This window comes from Megascapheus bottae, chromosome 19, assembly GCF_031878675.1.
Source record: "Megascapheus bottae isolate mThoBot1 chromosome 19, mThoBot2.hap1, whole genome shotgun sequence".
Lineage (NCBI taxonomy): Eukaryota > Metazoa > Chordata > Mammalia > Rodentia > Geomyidae > Megascapheus > Megascapheus bottae.
In genome coordinates, this window is record NC_143527.1 from 5,723,835 (window position 1) to 5,745,396 (window position 21,562).

Below are 21,562 nucleotides of genomic sequence, written 5' to 3' on the forward strand. Positions count from 1 at the left end.
TAGATAAATCGATTTTTAATGAATTAGCATTAAATTTAATTTTGTTGCTGAAATTACACATAATTATGATAGTTTAAAACTAGGACAGGTCAAGTGATCACATTTGAATATGTTTTACTGAGGGTACAGTACATAATTCCAATTTTTCCAAATGAAAAAGACAGCAATAATAGTAGTCATAGTAAAAGAATGTCCTTCACCTGTTAGCATGGATTTCCTTTATTTCAGACTCCATCTCTTCCTATCAATGTATCCCAGTACTATTAAATGTAAGGTCTAGTCCACAGTTCTCATGCAAAGAAAGTAATTTTGAAATAGTTCCCCTGGGCTGAGTGTGGCATCTTAAATCTGTCACTCATATCATCTTGGGAGTGGAAGCTGGAGAATCACAATCTGACTACAGCAAGACAAAAGCTAGGCTCTGAAAATGGACTAAGAGTCTGATGACTCAAAGGGTAGAGATCTTGTTTGGTGCTTGTGACACCCTAAGTTTCAGATCAGCACCAAGATGTAATGTATTACCCAAGACAAGCATAACACTCCCAAATACCAGTGTCTTTCTTATAGAAGACTACAACCAAAAAAGAAATCATCGTGTTTAAGAATGAGCAGATTTATATCCTTTATTAGGTCATGGCAGAAAAAGGTTCTAATATGGTAAACTGTAGGAATTTTAATGAAAACCCACATAAAGAAGCCAGTCTATAATTTCATCATATAATATACCCAGAAAAGCAAATCTGTATTCCCATCTTACAACATTATCTGAAGCCATAGGTTGGAGAGAAATGATGAGTGACTGCTAATGGGTACCAGCTTTTTTTGTAATTATTGAAAATATTCTGAAGTTGATTATGCTGTTATTCAACTGAATTATATAAGTCAAGTGAAATAAATGGCCCGTACTTCAATAAATCTACTAAAATGTATAAAAAACTGAGGCTGTTTTGTGCTTGTGTTTGTTTTTGTCTGGGTCTTCAGGATTACAGAGGTTATGTCTTTTAATTTATCAAACATGTCAAGGAGCTTGTTTGAAGTAATCTCAGTTTGAAAGTGAATCTGACTTGAACCTTTTAATTGGGCTTATGGCACAAGAATCTTAGGAAAGATTGAAAATCCAGTCATTTCTCCATGTATTTCATAACACCAAAAAGAAGGTTGACTGGTAGCATTTTGTATTTCATATTTCTCACAGTCTGTCAATATTTAGGTGACTTAAAATTTGCTAATGTATTCCCAAACTTGCTCAAAGCACATGGCATCCTTAGAAGGTCTGGGTCTAGAAAGTGATCATAGACAAATAGCTGACAGAATCACTTTTTTTCTTTGGGACTTTGTCTTTTTGAGTACACAATGCAGATATCCAGAATCAGCAAAAACAAAAGCAACAAAAAAAGAAATAACTCATATGTAGTAGAGACAGTCAAAATGATGATGAATATAAATAGTTCAAAAGTCAGCAATCCTGCTTGCTCCTGAACCTCTTTTCATTCTGAATTTTCTTAGCATTCTTCCTGCTAAGTCCCCTTGCAGACATCTACCTTGTGGTCAGTCAGAGGCTGGGGCAACAGAGGAGCTCACGGGATGAAAGTGGGCTGTTTTTACCTCAAAATGGAGGCCCAAAGCATTTACCTATAACTGTGCCCTGACTGATGCCCCTGTGTTGAGTAAGAAAACACTGAGTGGGAAAGATCGCCACCTGTTGGGATATGGAAGACTGACCCTGGGATCACAGGTTCTGTGCATCCTGATTTCTTTACAATTAAGGGGAAAGAAAAAAGGTGGGAACCAAATATGTGTTTAGAATGAGAATGAGACCAGTTAAAAATTTTTGGAAGTCTGAAAAATGTATTTTAAAAAATAGCATACATATCCCAGAAAGATGAAAGCTTTAAGAAAATGTCCTGTGCTCACTTTGGCAGCAAATATAACTAAAACTGGAATGATATACAGAAGATTAGCAAGGCCCCTGCACATTTATGAAATATTCCATAATTTTTTTAAATGGCAGGAACTAACAAACACCTTTCAAGCCTAACCCTCAATATCAATTAAACCACATAGACTGACTAGTTGGATCAAAAAACAAGATCCATCTTTATGCTGCCTTCAAGAGAGACATCTTCTTGCCAAAAAAATCCCCAAACATATTCTTAAAGTGAGAAGCTGGAAGAAAATCTATCAAGCAAACAGCCTCCATAGCAGGCTGGAGTTGCCACCCTTATATCAGATAAAATAGACTTCAAACTAAAATTAGTGAGAAGAGTCTGGCTTACTTCACTTAATATGATTTTTTTATAAGTCTTTCCATTTCCTTACAAATGGGGCGATATGATTCTTTCTGACAGCAGCATAGAATTCCATTGTGTACAAATACCACATCTTGTTGATCCACTCATCAACTGAGGGGCATCTGGGTTGGTTCCATATCTTTGCCATGGTAAATAGTGCTGCAATGAACATCGTTGTGCTAGTGGATTTAGTATGTCCTTGTTTCCTGGACAATTGGGTAAATGCCAAGTAGTGGAATTGCTGGGTCATAGGGGAGCTCTATGTTTAGTCTTTTAGGAACTGCCATACTGCTTTCCATAGTGGTTGAATGAGTTTGCACTCCCACCAACAGTGTAGTAGTGATCCCCCCTGGCCACATCCCCTCCAGCATCTGTTGTTATTAGATTTCTTGATCCTGGCCATTCTAAATGGAGTTTCCCTCATTTGTCATAATTAGTAAAAACCTTGGGCTCTTCTAGTAGAGATTTACAATTGAACAAAACCTAGATACATAAGGCCATATAGTATGTTGATAAATGAAAGGACCTCCAGGATATAGAAACAAAAGCCATATAATGAGTGATTGTTATCCTTTATGTACCGTTATCTCTCATCTGTTTTGCTGTCTCTTGGTTATCTCATATTGGTACAGTATTTCACCTTGTTATCTGATATATTGTACATATGATTATTTGGTTATTTGAAGTTGGATAGGGAAGGGGGGAAAACGAGATGAGGGGCTGGGGTGGGGGGAGGGAAATGGGGACCAAGACATGAGAAAGGGTATCAATGTATGTGAAGTAATGCACCTTCTATCTGGTGAATATAATGTAACCCTTCTATTAATTACAACAGAACTATATGGAAAAAATAAAATTAGTTAGAAGAGACAAAGAAGGTTATATCCTTCTTCAGGAGGATATAACCATTCTAAATATCTACAAACCAAATGCTGGAGCACAAAACTTCATCAAGCAACCTTTATTTACAATTTTAAAAATCCTGGAATTTTTAACTGCTCAACATGCAAACCAACTTTTAATCTAACAGTGCCTTTCTTCTAGAAAAGTTGATCATTATTTTATTGACAAAAAGCCTTAGTTGCTACATGGAATTATCACTCTCAAGCGTACACTTCATAAACACAGAGTTCTAAACATTGTATTTTATGTAATATTCACTTAAATGTTCAGTGCATTATCAAATACACTGGAGAGAAGAGAATTAACTACAAACCAATGAGAAAGGAATACAAACCTGTATTCCAGTAGGTAGTTTACCTCATCTTCTACTTAACTTTGATTTGGAAACAATGAATTTCTAGACAGATCATCCATGTGCAGGAATTCAAAAAAAAACAGTGTTGGAGAAAAAGCCAAAGTAAAAAGCAGAACTAGAAATTTAAACTACTACATGTCAAACATCTCATTTTAAAAATGACACTAAAGCATGAGACCTTCTTACGACATTCCCTAGGACTTATATCCAGGTCGTAGAAGGGCTGCAAAAAAGGACCCCCAAGCAAGCAGAGTAGTGCAGCAGAAATATGCAAGGCCCATAAACCAGAAGTCGATGGACTGAAACCATCATCTGCTACAAGTTTACATCGCGGCACTGGTAGCCCACACCTGTAATCCTGCCTAGTCAGGAAGCTGAGATCTGAGGATCATGGTTCAAAGCCAGCCCACTGAATGAATGAAGTCTCCCTGAGACTCTTATCTCCTACTATCCACCAGAAAACTGAAGTGGCTCAAAGTAGTAGAGTGCTAGCCTTGAGCTGAAAAGCTCAAGGACAGCACCCAGGTCCAGAGTTCAAGTCCCATGACCAACCAAAATACAAAAACAAAAACAAAATATGGACACCTGAATACACACTCTTCTTTAACTTCACTGCAAGTCTATGTCTACAGAGAACTGTGCCCCTTCTTCTTTGGAAATCAAAACCAGTTTAGTGCAAAGTAAAGAAATAATTCAAATACCCATTAGTACAACTCATTTTTCTATAGTACATACAAGAGTACTTTTAAGTTGACCTATAAACAAAACATTCATTAAACAAATCATCATATTTCAGGTTGAAGTTCCTGACCAGGTAAACAGCATTCGCACAGAGAGAGAAACCTAAAGACCAAAAGATCTTTACAAAACGTAGCCTAAATCCCAAGCTCTTCAGTTGCAATGCTGGGAATCTAGGCAGGTAGCTGGTGTTTGAGTTGGCAAGTCTGCCAGCAGGACCAGCTCCCAGTTACTCAGGGTTACTCAATGGCAGGTAGAAAGAGTTCAGGCCTTCAACCTTCATCTTACTGAAGGAGAGCCACATGCCTTGGGGAGGGAAATCTGTTTTAATCAATCCGGCTTCAAATTGTAGTCTCTTCCAAAATACATTCACCATTACACCAAAAATAATCAGCCAGTACCAGACTCAGGATGACATAAGACCTTCACCAGCACACTTTGTATCTGGGTTGTCGGTGATCCCATCCAGCTTTGTGATATGGTCATTTGTAGCAGTGGATCTCATGTTGGTATGTATAATGATGACACTCTTAAAACAGATATTTGAGAAGAACCAGTAACCAATTAAATCAAAATCTCCAAGAGGGAAAGCCCATGAAGACAGAGATACATTTATATTTATCTGTACCTCTATTTATAATTTTAAATGTTTCCATGATGAGTTAAATGAATTCTCCTAATACAGTGAACTGAATGAAAATATTTTAATGTTTTCAGATTATTCATATGAGACTCAGCCTATATGATTCTATCATCATCTCCTTGTGAACACACTATAAAATGTTTTAGTCTAAACAAAGATTTGTATCTTTCACTGGCTTTAATCATAACTTCAGCATTATCTTACAAAGGAAAAAGGGCCTCAAGTGACAATTTCCCTTTCTAAGTGCATTTTGAAATGTATTCTCTTTTTTTGAATATCAGCAATGTGTTTTCAAACCACCCAGAAATACCTAGAGGAAAACTAAATGACTGCTTGAAGAACCTCACCACTGTGATTTCCTAAATTCCACTGAAATTCTAGATACTGCTTAGGATGCAGCACAACCCAAGAAAAGTATTGCTCGTGTAATGCTCATGGCCCCTTCTCATCAGAGCAGTAAAACTGAATACCAGATAATCTACAACAATATGGCCTATTCTCCAGGGTACAATCCTAACATTCAACCAAGGACCCATGAAATGATCGGAAGCAAGAACTCCACTCAGGAGTGGGCAGAAACGTAGGCCCAACCTGGACACGGCTGGTTTGTGTAACAAAATGATATTGACGGGAATGTACATTTCAATGATCTAAGAAAAGAGGTTTGTGAATGTATTTTTGTGTCTGTCTGATCATTTGGTTTCATATTCTTTGGGAGGATTTTTACTTTTGTCTCTTCTCATTCAAAGGAACCAAGCTGTCTCTTAGTCCCTGCATGGTTCATTTCCATCTTTTTTTCCATGCTACTTTAATAACATTAAGTACACACTAGTCAAATGCCAATCTAGAAATTGTTTTGTATTTTAGCTTTCACATGTATGAATATAAAATGCTCAGGTTACCATCCATGACAAAATAAACAAACTTCCAAATGAATAGAAGAAAATGAGTTCATCCGTTTATCTCTCAAAATCTGTCTTACAGTACACAACTTGTCTTTTCCAAGCCTCTACAAATTATTAACTCCCTACCTGAGAACACTTGCAGATCGTTTGAAAAAAAAAAACAAAAGGCGTATGTAATGTAACAATTAGTGTAGAATTATATACTGTCCAGTTTTAAGTTTATGGTTTCTAATATTTCTACATTATGAAGAGAAAATTCCAAACATGGGAAACCTACACTGTGACTTTCAATGTGATTTTCCATTAGGTACACACCCACACATTTGGTGACAGTATTGGGGTGAGGGTCGATGGGCCGTTAGGGTAAAAGAAGGCAGAAGAAATGGCAGGTCTCCTTTACAGTGGCACACTGCATCCTCTCATTCAAAAAACCAATACTGGTTACTGAAAGATCCTTCCTCATCTACAGAATGAGCAGATACAGGCAAAAATTAAGAGCCAATAGGAAAGCTCAGAAATTAGATTTCTGAGGTAGAGACCAGTAATGCAATCCACCATGAAGCATTAAAACAAGAGTATTTCATCCATTATGAGCTCTCATTGGAACAAGACATTTGATTCCCTGTATAACTTGCTTAGAGACTTTTTCCTCTCTCTTTTTCTTTAATTTACTCTCACCATTATTTTCAAACTCCTGATTTGTGTAGAGTAATTAAACATCAACTGGCTTCTTTTGTAAAGGTAATGTATAGAAAAGTTACAGTTCCATAAGTCAGATAATGTGTACATTTCTATTTGAGCAGTGGCACCTCCTCCCTGATTTTCTCCCAGGTTTTTCCCTCCTGACTCCCCAACCCTACAAGTTTTATAGTTAATTTTCAATATAGGTTCTAATGAATTGCTGAATTAATGCATCCTTTGTCCCACCATTTCTGTACTTACTCTTACTTTCCCCAAATCAGGTAAACTCACATAAGGTATATAAATCAAAAACAATGTCAAGAGGAGAAAAAAGATTTAAAAAACCCATTTCCATTTCTTAGAGTTCATCATTTCATATGATCACATACAAATAGCTATTGAGCCCTTGTGATCCTCTCCTAAGAATATCCTCCACCAGTCATTGTGTGAATGTTTAGAGTCCTGTTTAATTTTTCATGTCCAAGTGTAATTGTTTGTCTTTTACTATCCATTAGATTTACTTGTAGATTTATTGTCCTATTTTAATTATTAAAAAAGAGTGAAACCATGCAGCCTATGTTTCTTTGGGTCTGACTTATTTGCTTAATATAATTTTGGTATGTGCTGGTCTCTGCCTTCTTATACAATCAGTTTATTATCTTCTTTGGAGTGTATCTCTGTATAATTAGCACTCACTTGGTGTGAGTCTCAAGACATAGAAAGCCTTATGGGATTCTAAAGCTCTGCTCCATCTTTGGGTAGAACTAAGGTTATTTTCTTCTCTCTTCTGACCATCTTCCTCCCTAAACCCTGGCTTCTTTCTATTATGCTTAAAACTTTGAAGTAGCCTTACTTAAATAAATGGCAGGTTGCCTTATTGTAACCTATCTTTCTCTTTATCATTTTGATTCCACAAGTGAAATGTCTTCTGAGTTGCCTGCATTTCTTTCCTGCATCTCATAATAGTCTAACAGTTAAGTAAGTCATCTCAATGTTCTGAGGGTTACCTTAGCAATGACTATAAATTATCCACTAGCAGTTTAATTAATTCAGACTAACGTAATCTAATGCTTATATTATTCTTAATTACATTTGTTTAAAAAGGTCTTAAAGGTACTTAAATCATCACAGTTGGTCCCATACGTTTCATTTTTCTTATATATCCACATCATTCTAATATGGTGTTTTATCTGTCTTATTCTAAGCCCCATAAGCTAATTTATGTCTACAGGGAAGAAGCTGAACAGACTTTTATGATGAATAGGACTTTAGAGGTGAAAGCTCATTCCATTTCCCTCAATCCCTGGATGGATGTGGAGCGCCTGAGCTAGGGAAAGCCAGGGCCATGGTTTCACTATACCGTTCACACCTGAGCCAGGCCAGTGTTCAGAAGACAAGCCCGTCCAGCTAGTAAGAAAAGTGTTGCTCATTTAACACCAGCCTCCAGAGTTTAAGCATGTGTGTTCAGTGCTGGGCTAGCGGATCGGAGTACAGCAGACTTGATCCATACCCTCATGAAAGCGCAATCTCAGCGGGAAAGGTCAACAGCAAACACACAAAGATCTGCACACTGTGGGAAGGTCTCTCCCCTTCTCACACATTTCTTTGCAGGAAAATCTCACTGGAAGGATGCCATAGACAAAAAGGATCCATCTTGAAGGAAGTGATATGTGTGTGTGCAGGTCCTGGGGCTTCAACTGAGGACCTGGGAGCTAACTATAAGCTTTTGTGCTTAATGATAATGCTCTATCACTTGAGCCAAAGCTCCACTTATGAATTTTGGCTTAGTTAATTGGAGATAAGAGTCTTATGTAGTTTTCTGCCCAGGCTGGCTTTGAACCACAACCCTAATCTCCTCATACCCTGAAGCGGGAGCCACCAGCACGCAGCAAGTAATTCTATTTCTTTCCCAAATAAGAAAAGTAGTGTTTTGAATATAACTTTATAAATATCATAATGGTAATTCAAAATATGTACCCATAAATATTTATGACAACATTATAAATTACAAGCTATTAGACATACTTTATAATCATAAAGAGATGCCTTAATAAAAGTGTATTCCATTAAAGCACAAGATTTTCAAGAAAAATAAAACTCATTTTTCATTTTAAAATGTTTATAACATTTTAGCCTATCTTAAACAATCACTTCCATTATGGAATAAAAGGGTCTTTTTAATAATGTATTTTAGTTATTTGCAATCAATATTACTTGCATGAATATTTGATGATCACCTTGAAACATGAGGTTTCAGAGAATAATCATTTCAGGTTAGCTGGAATATATACTCTAATTCTAAATCGATATGTACAGATTTATAAACAAGGGCTGAATAAGTTTGAAGTTGAAAGTAGAAACAATATTTTTGATTTAACTGCTTTTATTCCTAAAATTGTTGAATTTTAGATACTTAGATTTTATAATTAATTTCTCACCTTTTCTATCATTTAGATGTCAGTGATTTCCCTCTCAAGTACACTTGACTCTTTTTGTTGTTGTTGTTGGTTGTGGGATTTGAACTCTGGGCCTGGGCACTGTTTCTGAGCTCTTCAACTCAAGGCTACTGCCCTACCCCTTGAGCCACAGTGCCATTTTCTACGCTTAGCTTTTTGATACAGTTTTTAAATCTAGGTGTAACATGTCCATCTGTTTTAGCTGTAAAAAAATGGCAGTCTTTTCATCAGCAGTTCTGAACCCTACACCTATATGTTGCTAACAACTTCAGGCACCAACCAAAGAATTGTCATATTCAAATATTTATACATATAAATTGCTGTGATAAAAGTGAAGAACAATACCAGACATTTCAGAAAGGGAGAGAGAAATACTCATGTAAAGTTTTAATGATGCAAGAAACATTTTCTGAGTGTCAGTCAACTGCATTTTAGCTTTGAATATTTTACACTCTACAATGGCATCACTAAATAGAATGTAAAATTCTTTTGTTATAATTCACTGTACAAATAATTTTTCTGTGTACATGTGTATGAATGATTGCATGAGACTATTATTTAGTTTTGAAAACTGAAAGCTCTTGTCCTCTTTTATAAGTTTTTAAGTATATAAGCATACATTTGTTCAACAACATTTTAAAAATAAAAAATATGTTAGGAAATGGAGAGGTTTTTTTAAAACTCAACATAAATAGTGAAAATCATGTTTTTATGAGTTTGTTTATAATTTTCATCAGTAAAATAAAAACTATTTGTTCATTTATTGTCACTTTTCAGTGTTGCAATTTATTCTACTGAAACATATAATCAACAGCTAAAGTAGTTGAGCCAGGTACCAGGGGCTCACCCTTCAATCCTAGCCACTCAGGAGGCTAATATCTGGAAATCATGCAGGAAAGTCCTTTGAGACTCTTAAGCACCAAAACAAACAAACACCACCACCACCAACAACAACAACAACAAAAACTGGAAGCGGATCCATGGCTCAAATGGTAAAGTGGGATAGCTTTGAGCAAAAATACTCTGGGACAGGGCCCAGGCACTGAGTTCATGCCTTAGGGTGGGCACAAAAGAAAATAAAAAGCTTAATAAGTAGATACAATCTTCTAAAATTTTAGATTTTACATTTCTCCTATCTTGAAGTCTCTATCAATATTGCATCTATTGAAAACATCATACCTGAATTACTTTATCATTAGGTAGAGGGGCACCAGAGAGAGACCCAATTTATACTTCACAACCACTTTTCTGTCTTTGTACGTTTATGTTTATTCATTTAAATGTTTACAGATTTGTGACCAGTAAATCACACCTCTGCAGACAGTATAGATTTTAATGCATATTGTGGGATAAACCAAGTGAAAACAGCAACTTTTGTTCGCAAGATGACTGGAACGTACACGTTAGGTTGCTCGAGTGAAAGGTTTATGAGACGTTAAATGCTATTATCAAGTCTGCACTGCACACTAGTGGCTAAGGACAGGACATGCAGGTTCATCTCAAGTTAAATTCAAGACTAGTTCTACCATAAACATTTGTTCTATTAGTTACATTTAGAATACCTTACTGTGCAGACTCATAATCACCTGCACTTGGAACATAACATGATCTGTGAAAGGTAAATTATTCTTTCAAGAAATGTTAATTACGAGTGTTCATAGCAATTCATCATGTTCAGTTAGATACCTTTGTAACGATAAATACTATAAGCTCATCTGAGTATTTTGTTCATGCATCTGCCAATCACTTACCTAGATAAAGTATTTAGCGTTTCATTATTTTTCTCTTCATGTTCTTTTCTATGTTCATTTCTCTTTCCTGCATACTTATCTGATAACATACTTTACTACACAGAATATATAGCTAATGTTTCTATAGTATTTAATTTATTTTAACTGATACAGAAAATATGAATGCATGGATAATAATCTGGTAGTGCGTAAGTCATGTGACAGCTATATTGTTCCTTTAGGGTTAAACAGCCAAAATTGTGTCCTCTAGGTTTTTGTAATGTGGAAAACAGGATCGTTACAGCAGTCATACTACTGTGGAAGAAATTGCCAGAACTTCCTGGTAGTGTGCAGCTGTAGGTTACAAACCGTCCATTAGCCTGTGCTTCTCCCTTGCTCTTCCTGTATCACTGCTTTGCACATTCATGAGATCAACCTCCACATTTTCCATTTATGAGCAAAACTAGGACGGGTGATATTTATCACTGTGCTTGGCTTATTTCATATAATATTATCATCTTCCAACCATTCTGTCACACCCCACAGGGCATTTAATTTTTGAATGTTTAAATAATCAACATCAATAAATCAATGAAATTAGCAATATAGGAAAAATGTACAATGGAATGGGGTCGACGCTAATGAAGCCACATGCTAATATAAGAATCCTAATGAACCTGGTATAGATTAGTATTTTCAGACTGCTTCATCAAAAAAATAGGAAAAAATGTCCATCGATACATGGACATAACATGAGTAAAAGGAAATGACTTCATTAATCTGTACGTAACTGCTAATGTCATGCATTAACCACTAACGCATTACCATCTATACATATGCCAAAACATTATGTTGAACCCCACAAAAAGACATGATTTCACTTTTTAAATTATGACTAAGAAATACACCGGCAAAAAAGATGTCATTGACAAGTCTTGGGCTTGAGCTCAGGGCCTGAGCAGTATCCTTGGGCTTTCTCAAGGCTAGAGCTCTACCATTTGAGCCATAGCACCATTTCAACCTTTTCTATGTATGTGGTACCAAGGAATTGAACTCAGGTCTTTGTGACAAGAACTCTACCATTAGGCCAAACTCCTAGCCCCAACAACAGTATTTCTTATGTCCTAAAATGACTAAGTTATCTATTCAAAGGATTTCAAAGATTTCTTCCCTAGAGAGAATTCAATTTTTTTAACTGTTCTTTATCCTGCCTTTTCCATGTTCTTCCTTTTGCCTCCTAATCCACATACCCATTGAGAGAAAACCCTGGAACTATTTCTTCTGTAAGTCATATGTTCCCGTACCTCTTTCACACTTGGCACCTTTGATGTTTTCAGGTCTTCATACAGCCGTTTCCATACAGACACAGCTGACTCCAGTCTTTCGATCTCCTTTTCCAAAGCTACACGCATTCTAAATCATTAAAAGTAAAGCAGAAATAAATTTTTTTAATTTGGAAATACATTAGATATTCTATTTTCCTATGTTCATTATGAGACAAAGCATTTCCCACTTACTGAAATTATAAATATTGAATATGACTTTGTTCAATCTGTTATTCTCTATGTGGCAGATAAAACATATTTAACTTAGCCCTGAAGATGTGGGTTTTCTGCCGTTTTCCTCTAGGATATTCTGCACACTTCTCAATTCCTCCCCTTGGTATTATTTCTACATACAGAAGAATTCATGTTTCTAAATTAACACCATTTTTATCTGTCTTTATACTCTGGCTCTGGGTGAATTAAGAAAGTTTCAACACAGAATGTCAAGGAGCCCATCTTCATATAAAACAAATCAGTCATTTCCGCTGGGAGAGATGTTGTATACCAGTGAAGCCAGTATGGAGCGGTGAGCCAGGAGGACAATAGGAGCCAGGTGGTGAGACTATGCCTCAAAAAAATCTCTCATGTATTAGAGATAAAAATATATACTTGAAATGTTGTTTTAATATACCCATTTCTCTGCTTAAAATGATTTAATTTTCCACTTGTGGAAAAAAGAAAAACACTAGGAACAAAATCTGGTCAACCAACAATTAAGCCATCGACTTTTCCTTATCTGCTTACAATATGCATTAAAGGGGGACACTGGAAATAACTGAGTTATTTGTGATTGTCAAATACACTGACCTTGGGAACTGGTGTCTATGCTGTAGATTCGACCACTGATAAAAACTACTCATTCTTCTCCTAGTTAGTACACAGTCAGCTACTCGTCTCTCAAGTCTAGCGGTGGACAAGAGTTGTCCACAGATGGGATAGAAATGGATGTTGTGGGTGAATTGAACTCTTGTGCACAGATTCTGATCTCTAGGTACCTGGGACTTGTGTGGTTGTCAGATTTGTAATTCCAAAGCCTGTGGTGGACACCAGTGATACTAAATGTACTCAAAAAATCCTAAATTGTATTCACAGAGCTAGAATACATATCCAGCATCAAAACAGAATGTCATTTTCATGTTTGTAAGAAATGTGACTAATCCTGGTAACAATAGGTTGAAAGAAACTCAGAAGACAGACTATAACTGTCAGCTTAAGCTAATCATATGGATGACGGACCTACTAAAGAGTTGAATATTTACATTTACATGAATCACACCTTGAAAAGGAAATCACTATATGTATTTTAAAAATTAACAAACACAAAGTTTCAATACAGAAGTTCAGATTTCACTGGCAATTCTTTTTTCCATATATTTTTTACTGTAATTAATAGAAGGGTTACATTATATTCACCAGATAGAAGGTGCATTACTTCATAAACATTGATATCCTTTCTCATGTCTTGGTCCCCATTTATCTCCCCCCTCCCCCACCCCTCATCTTGTTTTCCCCCTTCCCTATCCTATTTCAAATAACCAAATAAGCATACATAAAATAAATTAGATAACAAGGTAAAATATGTAACAATATGAGATAACCAAGGGAGATCAAAAGAAATAAGAGATAACATAGTACATTAAGGACATCAATCATTCATTATGTGGCTTTTGTTTCTAAATCCTAGAGGTCCTTTCATTTAGCAGATTCTTATATGGCCTTTTGTATCAAGGTTTTGCTCTATTGTGAAACTCGGCTAGGCGAGCCCAAGGTTTCTACTGATTATGACAAATGAGGGAAACCATTGAGCCTATGTTCCTTTGAGTGTGGCTTACTTCACTTAATATGATTTTTTCTAAGTCTTTCCATTTCCTTACAAATGGGGTGATGTTGTTCTTTCTGACAGCAGCATAGAATTTCATTGTGTATAAATACCACATCTTGTTGATCCACTCATAAACTGAGGGGCATCTGGGTTGGTTCCATATCTTTGCTATAGTAATTAGGGCTGCAATGAACATGGTTGTGTTAGTAGATTTAGTATGTCTTTGTTTCAGGATGGTTGGGTAAATGTCAAGTAGTGGAATTGCTGGGTCATAGGGGAGCTCTATGTTTAGTCTTTTGAGGAGCTGCCATACAGTTTTCCATAGTGGTTGAACAAGTTTGCACTCCGACCAACAGTGTAGTAGTGATCTCTCCTGGCCACATCCCCTCCAGCATCTGTTGTTATTAATTTTCCTGATCCTGGCCATTCTAACTGGAGTGAGGTGCAATCTTAGAGTTGTTTTGATTTGCATTTCTTTTATGGCCAGAGATGTGGAGCATTTCTTCATGTGTCTATAGGCCATTCTTATTTCTTCTTCAGAGAAGACTCTCTTTAAGTCTTTGGCCCATCTTTCAACGGGATGGTTGTTACTTTGGAGATTAGTTTGGGAGTGATTCAATTTTTGGAGCTGTTGATATATTTTACATATGAGGCCTTTGTCCCTTGTATGGTTAGTGAAGATCTTCTCCCATTCTGTAGGCTTCCTAATTAATTTACTGGCTATGTCCTTTGCCATACAAAAGCTCTGCAGTTTAATGCAGTCCCACTTATCCAGCCTTTCTCTGATTTGTTGTGCTTCTTGGTCCTTATTAAGAAAGTTTTGAGTTGTGCCAAAGAGACCTAGTGTATCTCCTGTTCCTTCTTGTAAAGTTTTCAGTGTATTTGCTTTTACCTCGAGGTCTTTGATCCATTTGGAGTTAATCCTGGTGCAGGGTGACAAACAAGGTTGCAACTTATTTTCTTATCAGTTCTGACAACACCACTTGTTGAAGAATGTGTCTTTCTTCCATTCTATTTTTTTGGCTCCCTTGTCAAAGACTAGGTAGCCATAGGTCTGTGGTTTAATATCTGGGTCCTCAGTTCTATTCCACTGGTCTTCAGGCCTTTTCTTGTGCCAGTACCAAGTTGTTTTGATAATTATAGCTCTGTAATAGAGTCTAAAGTTTGATATTGAAATTCCTCCGGCGCTGTTCTTTCTGCTAAGAAGTGTTTTTGCTATGCATGGTCTTTTATTATTCCATATGAAACTTCGCATTCCCTCTTCTATTTCTTTAAAGAATGACATTGGGATATTGATGGGTATTGCGTTGAATTTGTAGATAGCCCTTGGAAAGATTGTCATTTTCACGATGTTAATTCTTCCAATCCAGGATCATAGGAGGCTTTTCCATTTCCTTAGTTCTGCTTTAATTTCTTTTTCAGGATTTTAAAGTTTTCATCCAAAAGGTCCTTTACATTTTTAGTTAAGATAATTCCTAGGTACTTTATTTTCTTTGAGGCTATTGCAAAAGGAGTTGCTTTCCTGATTGCTGCCTCATTCCTCTCACTGTTGGCGTAGAGGAAGGCAGTTGATTTTTGAGGGTTAATTTTATACCCTGCTACCTTGCCAAAGTTTTGAATCAGCTCAAGGAGCTTGGGGATAGAGTCTATAAGGTTCTGTAAATATAGAATCATGTCATCTGCAAAGAGGGAAAGTTTTACTTCCTCTTTCCCTATTTGAATCCCCTTTATGCTTGCTTCTTGCCTTATTGCTCTGGCTAGGAATTCTAATACTATGTTAAAGAGGAATGGAGACAGTGAGAATCCTTGTCTCATTCCTGATTTTAGAGGGAATGGCTTTAGCTTTTCGCCATTAAGTATAATGCTAGCTGTGGGTTTGTCATACACAGCCTTTATTATACCGAGGAATGTTCCATGGATTCCTAGTTTCTCCAGAGCTTTTAACATAAAGGGGTGTTGGATCTTGTCAAATACCTTTTCTGCATCTATTGAGACAATCCTGTGATTCTTGTCCTTGCTCCTGTTGATGTGTTGAATTATATTAATTGACTTGAGTATGTTGAACAGCTTTTCATCCCTGTGATGAATCCAGTTTGATCATAGTGTATAATTTTTTTGATGAGTTGTTATAGACGTTTGGCCAGTATTTTGTTGAGAAGTTTTGCATCAATATTCATCAAAGAAATGGGTGTATAGTTCTCTTTCTTTGATGAATCCCTGTCTGGTTTTGGGATGAGGGTTATAGTGGTTTCGTAGAATGAGTTTGACAAAGAGCCTTCGTTTTTCAATTTCATTGAAGAGCTTGAGGAGCATTGGTGTGAGCTCTGCTTTGAAGACCTTATAGAATTCAGCTGTGAATCCATCTGGCCCCAGGATTTTCTTCAGTGGAAGGACTCTTATTGCCATTTCTATTTCAGTGCTTAAAATAGGTCTGTTTAGTTGGATTAGGTCTTCTTGGTTCAGTGTGGGTATGTTAATATTGGCTAGAAATTCATCCATTTCTTCTAGATTCTCAAATTTGTTGGCATAAAGGTTTGAAAAGTATTCCCTCATGATGTTTTGGGTCTTGGTAATTTCTGTCTTGATATTACCATTCTCATCTGTGATTTTGTTTATTTCAGTATGCTCCCTTTTTTCATAAGATTTGCTAAAGGTCTGTCAATTTTGTTAATTTTTTCAAAGAACCAACTCCTTGTTTTGTTGATTCTTTCTATAGTTTTTTTACTCCAATTTATTTAATTCTGCTTTGATTTTAATAATTTGCTTCCTTCTACTGGGATTAGGGTTGATTTGTTGCTCTTTTTCCAAGAGTTTAAGGTGTGACATTAAATTGTTAATTTGCATTTTTTCCAATTCGTTAATGTAAGCTCTCAGAGCTATAAATTTTCCTCTGAGTACTGCCTTTACTGTGTCCCAAAGGAGCTGGTATTTTTGTATGCTCCTTTTTGTTATATTTCATAAACTGTTGAATTTCTGATCTCCTCGATGACCATTGCTGATTCAACAATGTGTTGTTCAATCTCCATGAGTTACAGGGTTTTCGTTGGTGAAGATTGGTGTTCAGTTCCAATTTGATGCTCTTGTGGTCTGATAGAATGCCGGGAATAATTTCAGTGTTTCTGAATCTCTCACTGGCAATTCTTATAAATGCCAAGATTCCAAGTTGGCTACCTGAGCTTATATTTCTTGGTTAGGCAGAGCTATGTAGTTGACTCCTATGCTAATTACAATGATGTAATGATTGTCCTCAGGGGTGTGCTAGGATGTGAAGGAAATTAAAGTACAAAAATAAATATAAAGCCACCAAATAGTAACAATTTGGGTTAAATTAGAAAACATGTATACAGATCTTTGTAGACTTGATGTATGAGTGAGTATATTTTACATGTCGGATGATAATTTAGAATATTCAAAAGACACAGCAAAGTCTAAAATTTGTGAAATTAAGATAAAATATTAAAAATTACAGTTGCTAATTGTAACTTTGTTGGAACACTTAGGGTATTCTCACACTTGCATTTTCATGTTCTTAAGCTTTTATGAGCAGAATTTCGAAAGCCTTTCTCAATAATGAAGAAACTTTAAAAGGAAATTAAATCTTACATGAAGTAATATACACAAAGGATTTAATTAATTATATTCACATAATGGATTATATAGTGATATATTTTTTTCTGAAATTAATCTTAAAAACTATTTTACTCACAAATAGTATGATAGAAAAACTATAATTGGAAATTATTTCACTCATCAATGGCATGTTATAATTCAAAATTTGTATAAATTTAATTTGTAAATTCACATTCACTGAGAAAAATATATTCTGACATTTCACTTTAATCAAGTAACAACATAAATTTTTATATTAACTCAAACTTTTCAGAGCAAAGTAGTTCACATTAATAATCAATATTTCATGACTATTAAAGAATAATGTTGGTCCTCAATAATGTTATAAAAATGATTGGAAGAAGCTATTCTTTGAGTTTATTACAATTTCCAGATCATATCAAAATTGCTTTCAATGACATATTATTCAAAATTCAATATATTATTCAAATGTAGCAAAAACATATTATAGTAAACCTAGAATAAGAAGCTAGCCACTGAAATTAAAATAAACTAATTTTATCACATGAAAGTTAAAACAAATGATTCTTGTAGCCTTTTTAAGGGAAATGAGTACTATCTCAGGTGAAGTAGTAGTTTTCACAGTTTTTTCCAGGTGTGGTGGCATATAACTGCAGTTCTAGCTCTCTTCAGGCTGGGGTGGCTGAATTTCCAGTCTGTGGCCAGATGGTGCTGCACAAGAAACCTAGAAAAACTTCAATCTGGTCATGAGTTTTAGGAGCAGGAAATTCATAAGAATGTATTCAGGACATGAAGTATTCACATTTTTTGTACTAGGGCCCAACTTTGTTTAGTGGTATGTTTGTGTAAATAAATGCCACCAACACTGCACATCTAACTTTACACACCAGAGGGCACTCAATGAATCCATAAAATTTCTATTTTCATCAACTTATTCTTTTTCAGAGAGATTTTCAGGATGGATTAATATTATGTTTAAATCCATAATTAAAATACATATTATGATGGTGCTATTTGAACTTAAGGAAAGCAAAGTAATAAATCCTTTGAAAAACAGTGCATATCTAATACACAAATACTCAAAATCATCAAAGTTAATTATGATTAAAGTTTTGTGTGACTATATCTTCAATCTGATGATTCAGAGTTTAAGAATCATATTGCTATAATATGGAAGTGATCAGATTCCACACAAAAATATCTTAGTGAACGATGTGAAAATAATTATGTCCAATTTTTGATACTTCTATTACGATCTTATGTTAATTCAGAATATAATATCTAGGGCCGGGAGTTTGGCCTAGTGGTTAAAGTGCTTGCCTAGCATGCATGAAGACCCGGGTTCGATTCCTCGGTACCACATATATAGAAAAAAGCCAGAAGTGGTGCTGAGGCTCAAGTGGTAGAGCTCTAGCCTTGAGAAAGTCCAAGGACAGTGCTCAGGCCCTGAGCTCAAGCCCAGGACTGGCAAAAAAAAAAAAAGAATATAATATCTAAAGATGACTATTCCAAAAGGTCTTCCTGCTGAAGAGTCTTATGTCTGGGAACAGACGCCAATCATTTTGAGTTCTGTAAACTATCTAGTGGACATTTTCTTTAAGATACGTTGGTGTTAGTAAGTTCTGGGTAACCCAAAATTGTAACTACAATATATGTACATTTTATCTAAATATTAGCTAAGATGTGCAACTAGTAGTGAAACATTAGCTATAAAAGGTTTTCCAGATAAAATTTTAGGTAGGAACATAGAATTGCCTCTGTAATTGAATGTCTGTCTTCATGATCACATATTTTAGTAGTACCTGTTCCTGATGGGAAACGAAGTCACAAGTGAGTAAATTAATTAGAAAAATGATTTTTACAGTTGTTGTTAATATCAAGGCTCAGATCTGCAGCCATCTGAACTTTCTCCTGATGATCATAGCTGTTTCCCGGCCGCCTGCCTGTGTTCTTATGGCAAGGAGAGGCAGTGGTGAAGACGTGCGCGCACTTTCTGTACACAGGAAATGGGCTCTGTCTGTCTCATTACCCCTAGGATCGCTCAAACTCCCAATAGATAGTGGGCAGTGCAAAAGCGGACAAAGGCTTACTAAATAGTCCATTAGTGACAGCAAATAAATAAGTGATCTGGGCCTGACTTTCTAGTTGTAACCCCATGAAAGTAGGCACTGCTTAAGCAGATTCGCATATCAATTTATATTTTAGTATAGCTGAAGGTATTTTTCTAAATCTATGTATGTTAATCCTTCAGGTACTTTGGCTTTTCAGATCTCTCTCTCTCTCTCTCTCTCTCTCTCTCTCTCTCTCTCTCTCTCTCTCTCTCTCTCTCTCTCTGTGTGTGTGTGTGTGTGTGTGTGTGTGTGTGGCTGAATTTTAAACATTGTAGTTGTTTGGAGAGCGGGTCTTATCATGCAGCCTAAGCTGTCCCTGGATTCACAAGGTAGCTTGTGCTGGGCTCAAATAAACTACTGATTCTCCTATCTCTGCCTCCCAAATGCTAAAATTATATGTGAGTCCACCTAGCCTGGCTCATTTTTTATTTGCTTTGTCTTCTGATATTTGCTTTAAGTCTCATTGTATTAAACAAAGTATTTAATCAAGCAGATCAATATAATAAGCACAGTATTTTACATCGAAAATAAATTAATCAAGCTGGGTGTGGGTGGCTCATACCTGTAATCCTAGCTACTCAGGAAGCTGAGATCTGAGGATCAAGGTTCAAAGCCAGACTAAGCACAAAAGGACCAAAGACTCTTATCTCCAGTTAACCTCTAGAAAACTGGAAGTAGGGCTTGGCTCAAGGATAGGGTGGTAGCCTTGAGCTGAAGAGCTCAGGGACAGCATCCAGGCTGAGTTCAAGCTCCATGACCCACAAAAAATTAATAATAAATTAATTAATTAATCAAGTTGAATAGAATTGCAGTTTACATGACATGCACATTTCATAGAGGATATAAGTGCTCTCTGTACTGAATTAATATCAAATACACGGGTTGAAATAGTTAATCAAAATACTTTATCCCCCTATTCTTTTTATTTTTTAATTGGAAAATTGCCCAAACTCCTCTTCTTAAGTGTACAAGATGCCTGTACCTAAGTAAAACCAACCCTGGTGTTTCCTGACTTCAATCTAGATAATGTGTGTAGGAAGGCTTTCAGGAGAAATATGCAGATTTTCAGGTAGGGAGGAACTACTCAACACTGGGAATTCACTCATAAAATTGAATAATGTTGTGTGCAGATAGTAGTATAATTTCAGCATTAAATGCTGAAATCAACTTTCTGAGTATTCTCAGCTGGTTCTTGGGAACTAGTCAAGAGAATTTTTCCCACTTTATGGAAACACATAAAAACTTACATTCACATAATCTAGACACAAGCCACCTACGCTCTGAAATCCCAGAGGACAACTTGGAAAGATCAGACAGATTTATGGTACTGAACACTAGATCCTTGGGAAGCATTTTCCTATGATAGTAAAGAAAAAAATTACTTCAGGGTTCGGGGGGGAAAAGTGGGGAAAAACAGTGGAGGGCAGGGACCTTGGTCGAGATGCATAGTATGTGTACACCTCCTTCATGGAATTGTAACCCCTTTGGTAAAATTGATAGCAATGGTGATTCGTGATATGCCTGGTGCTGCTTCTAAGATGAGACATTTAGGAGAACGGAGGCTCACCTTTGCATTATTCTTTACCCTGCTCATGGTAAGTATAGCTACTAAAATGTATGACATGCACAAATTATTGACATTTGGGCTGAGTTTGGTCATTTATCACAAGCAAGTGAACATATTGTGAAAAGATACTTGTGCATGAGTACGTATGCAGAACACATGCAGGTCATTAAAACTGACCTCTCACAGTAGGAGACAGGCCTCCAAGCAGGAACATAAAGCACACTGCTTTTTATTCTACTGCGAGTGGGTGTGAGAAGAGCTCATAAGTGCTGAAAGTTAAAACCTTCAAAAAATAAAGATTCAGAGGTTTGAATTTTACTGCGGTTTCTACATGGGTATGAAATTGCTAATACCTGTCCTAGCCCCAGGGCCAAGGCCAGGCTCTCTTCTGCTAATTATTGTCTCCATCAGGAATTTATGCTCCATGATGGAATAATGAAGATT

General features: G+C 36.2%; 1 protein-coding gene and 1 pseudogene across 1 annotated transcript in view; one reads left to right on the forward strand and one right to left on the reverse strand.

The window, feature by feature from the left end:
- Nucleotides 1-21,562, reverse strand: part of Ccdc102b (coiled-coil domain containing 102B) — a 140,578-nt gene that overhangs the window by 71,060 nt on the left and 47,956 nt on the right. The window contains exon 6 of the mRNA XM_090353530.1: nucleotides 12,007-12,115. Coding sequence (XP_090209656.1) covers nucleotides 12,007-12,115 — 109 coding nt within the window. The remainder of the gene's footprint in view (nucleotides 1-12,006; nucleotides 12,116-21,562) is intronic.
- On the forward strand, nucleotides 1,907-1,999 carry LOC150049577 (U6 spliceosomal RNA; annotated as a pseudogene).